Source organism: Trametes versicolor (genome assembly GCF_000271585.1).
Source record: "Trametes versicolor FP-101664 SS1 unplaced genomic scaffold TRAVEscaffold_263, whole genome shotgun sequence".
In the NCBI taxonomy this organism is placed as follows: domain Eukaryota; kingdom Fungi; phylum Basidiomycota; class Agaricomycetes; order Polyporales; family Polyporaceae; genus Trametes; species Trametes versicolor.
In genome coordinates, this window is record NW_007360583.1 from 1 (window position 1) to 2,089 (window position 2,089).

Sequence of the window (2,089 nt, forward strand, 5' to 3'; positions counted from 1 at the left end):
GCGTACCTGCATTGTGCGTGGACAGGATTGCAGGGGCGTGATCACACCAGGTGTGTTGCGGTGCGGTCACCAGGCGGAGAGGCAGCGAGGGGATGTAGGGCGGGTGATATGGGTGATGAGCATAGATTGGAGGTGTTGTGCACTGCGTGTCGAGCGGAGGTGTTGTGCACTGCACGTCGAGCGGAGGTGGAGAGGTTGACGCTCCGATGGGGTGCTGCGCACATGCGGAGGGGCGACAGGGGAGAATGGGGAGACGGTGAGCAGCGCGAAGGGTAGCTTGCGGGAGAAGAGGCCAGGAGAACAGCATAATGTCATCGTACAATTGGTCGGTAGCTTTCACCCGCGTAATTTACGTTTACAATCTATCAGTCTGCGTGTGAAAGGCGGCCTGAGTCCAGGCTTCAAGGCGGCTTATTATTCATTCAGATCATCAGTTTCAGTGTGCCATTTTCAACTCGATCCCGGTTGCTTGCAGTTTATGCCCTCATTCACGGTCACAATTATCGAATCCCCGCTTTCCAACTGGCTGCAGATCCCCGCCCGTCTGCGGCCAACACCTAGATGTGACCGGCAGTGGAATAGGGTTCGGAAGGGCACCAAATACTCCGGTGCTCGCCTCGACCCTCTTCCTCTGCCGACCCTGTCTAGAACACCGCCCGATTGCTTTCTGGTCCATAACAAATACGATCACCGATTGATACACGTTTCCTTTTTAATCCAATAAAAACACGTCCGCACGGGAACCCCTGGCCACATTGCAGCGGCGCAGCCATGCAAGCTCGAAGTGTGCACCGGCCGCCTCGGAGTGTGCCATACAGTCAGAGAGATTGGCGGTGATGCCGCGGCCGCCCGAGACAGATCTGAGCGTGCCAGGGTCCGAGATATCCAGCCGCTCGTGCACGGCGCCACGCAGTCAATTTGGAGTGAACGTTGCAGCGCGCAGATGGCGGAGATGCGAAGCGAGCCTGAGGGCACCGGCACTCGGTTTAAGTGAGCGCTGTGCCAGATTTGGCAAGCGGTGTGGTTCGGAGGCTGGAGCGCCCGCCCGCGTGGATTCGGCGCCGACCCGGATATTGAACTTTATTCCAGACACCTCTCTTCCTCCTCCCATGCGCTCGCGGCTGGTCCTCGCATACTCCCTCGCTGTTTAATTCGATTAGCCGTGTGCTACAGACATGTATCAGGCTCCGTATGATGTCTAAAGATACCGCTCAGTACGGGATACACGCTGTCCGAGGCAGGGTCCTGGCCGCTCACCGATCAGCCACCGCAAAACCGCCGTTGCCCACCGAAGCAGTTCCCATGTGTTCTCGTCCCGGAGAGGGCCGTTACTGTTGAACTTCTGTGTCTACGGCTGTGCCGGACCGGGAGTGGCAGTGATAGTGGCTGTGCGTCTACCATACGCCAGCATGGACTTTCCTACTTACCATATACGTACATTCTTTTGTTCTGTACTTACTTGGCATCCTGCCATCCCTCCACATGATTCTGGTACGTTCTACGATGTTCCGGACTATTCTAGACAGCGTCCGGATTACTCGCATTACTCAGCCATGGACTATCTGACCTTATGTCGATTATGCTCCCTTACTCAGCGTTACTCATCGCTCAGTCAGCGTCCTCTGGACGTCACATGCTCTCTTCTTATACGCTTACTCATCGTCCTCCCCAGTAGTATATAAGGAGGACTCTGCAGGCCTCTGCTCTTCAGTCGTTCTCTCACAGACTGAAGAGTAAGTCCCACACTACCTATGCTTCCTTACATGTTTACTTACTAGTACTTGTAGCCTCTCTTTGTGCGGCTTACAGGTACAGTACTATGCAATCATAGTCGTTCTCTCACAGACTGAAGACCTCTCTTTGTGCGGCTTACAGCCTTCCAGGTTCAGAGTTCATCAGGTTATGAGCCCTGCGCTCTAACCGGTTGCTATCTCTTGTCGACACCTTTGCGCGCGCCCCTCCTTCGTCGACCGCTGGTTTGTGCACCTCCCTCCTCCATCTTCCTAACCTCTTGACTGTGCCCGCCGACACTGCTACCAGGGGGACATTTCTGCGCTCGTGACGCAGCCCTGAGTGCTTTACCTAGTAC

The 2,089-nt window shown here is 55.5% G+C and overlaps 1 protein-coding gene across 1 annotated transcript; it reads left to right on the forward strand.

Annotated features, from left to right (window-relative positions):
* The first annotated feature begins 1,333 nt into the window (after positions 1-1,333).
* Positions 1,334-1,841, forward strand: TRAVEDRAFT_32653 (uncharacterized protein). Its single transcript, XM_008047803.1, has one exon. It carries the CDS (start codon positions 1,410-1,412, stop codon positions 1,680-1,682), a length of 273 nt encoding a protein of 90 aa, XP_008045994.1. The 5' UTR covers positions 1,334-1,409; the 3' UTR covers positions 1,683-1,841.
* The last annotated feature ends 248 nt before the right edge of the window (positions 1,842-2,089 follow it).

What these genes read in the sequence shown, in the direction of transcription:
- TRAVEDRAFT_32653 (XM_008047803.1), top strand. Translation starts at nt 1,410, where the DNA reads ATGGACTTTCCTACTTACCATATACGTACATTCTTTTGTTCTGTACTT.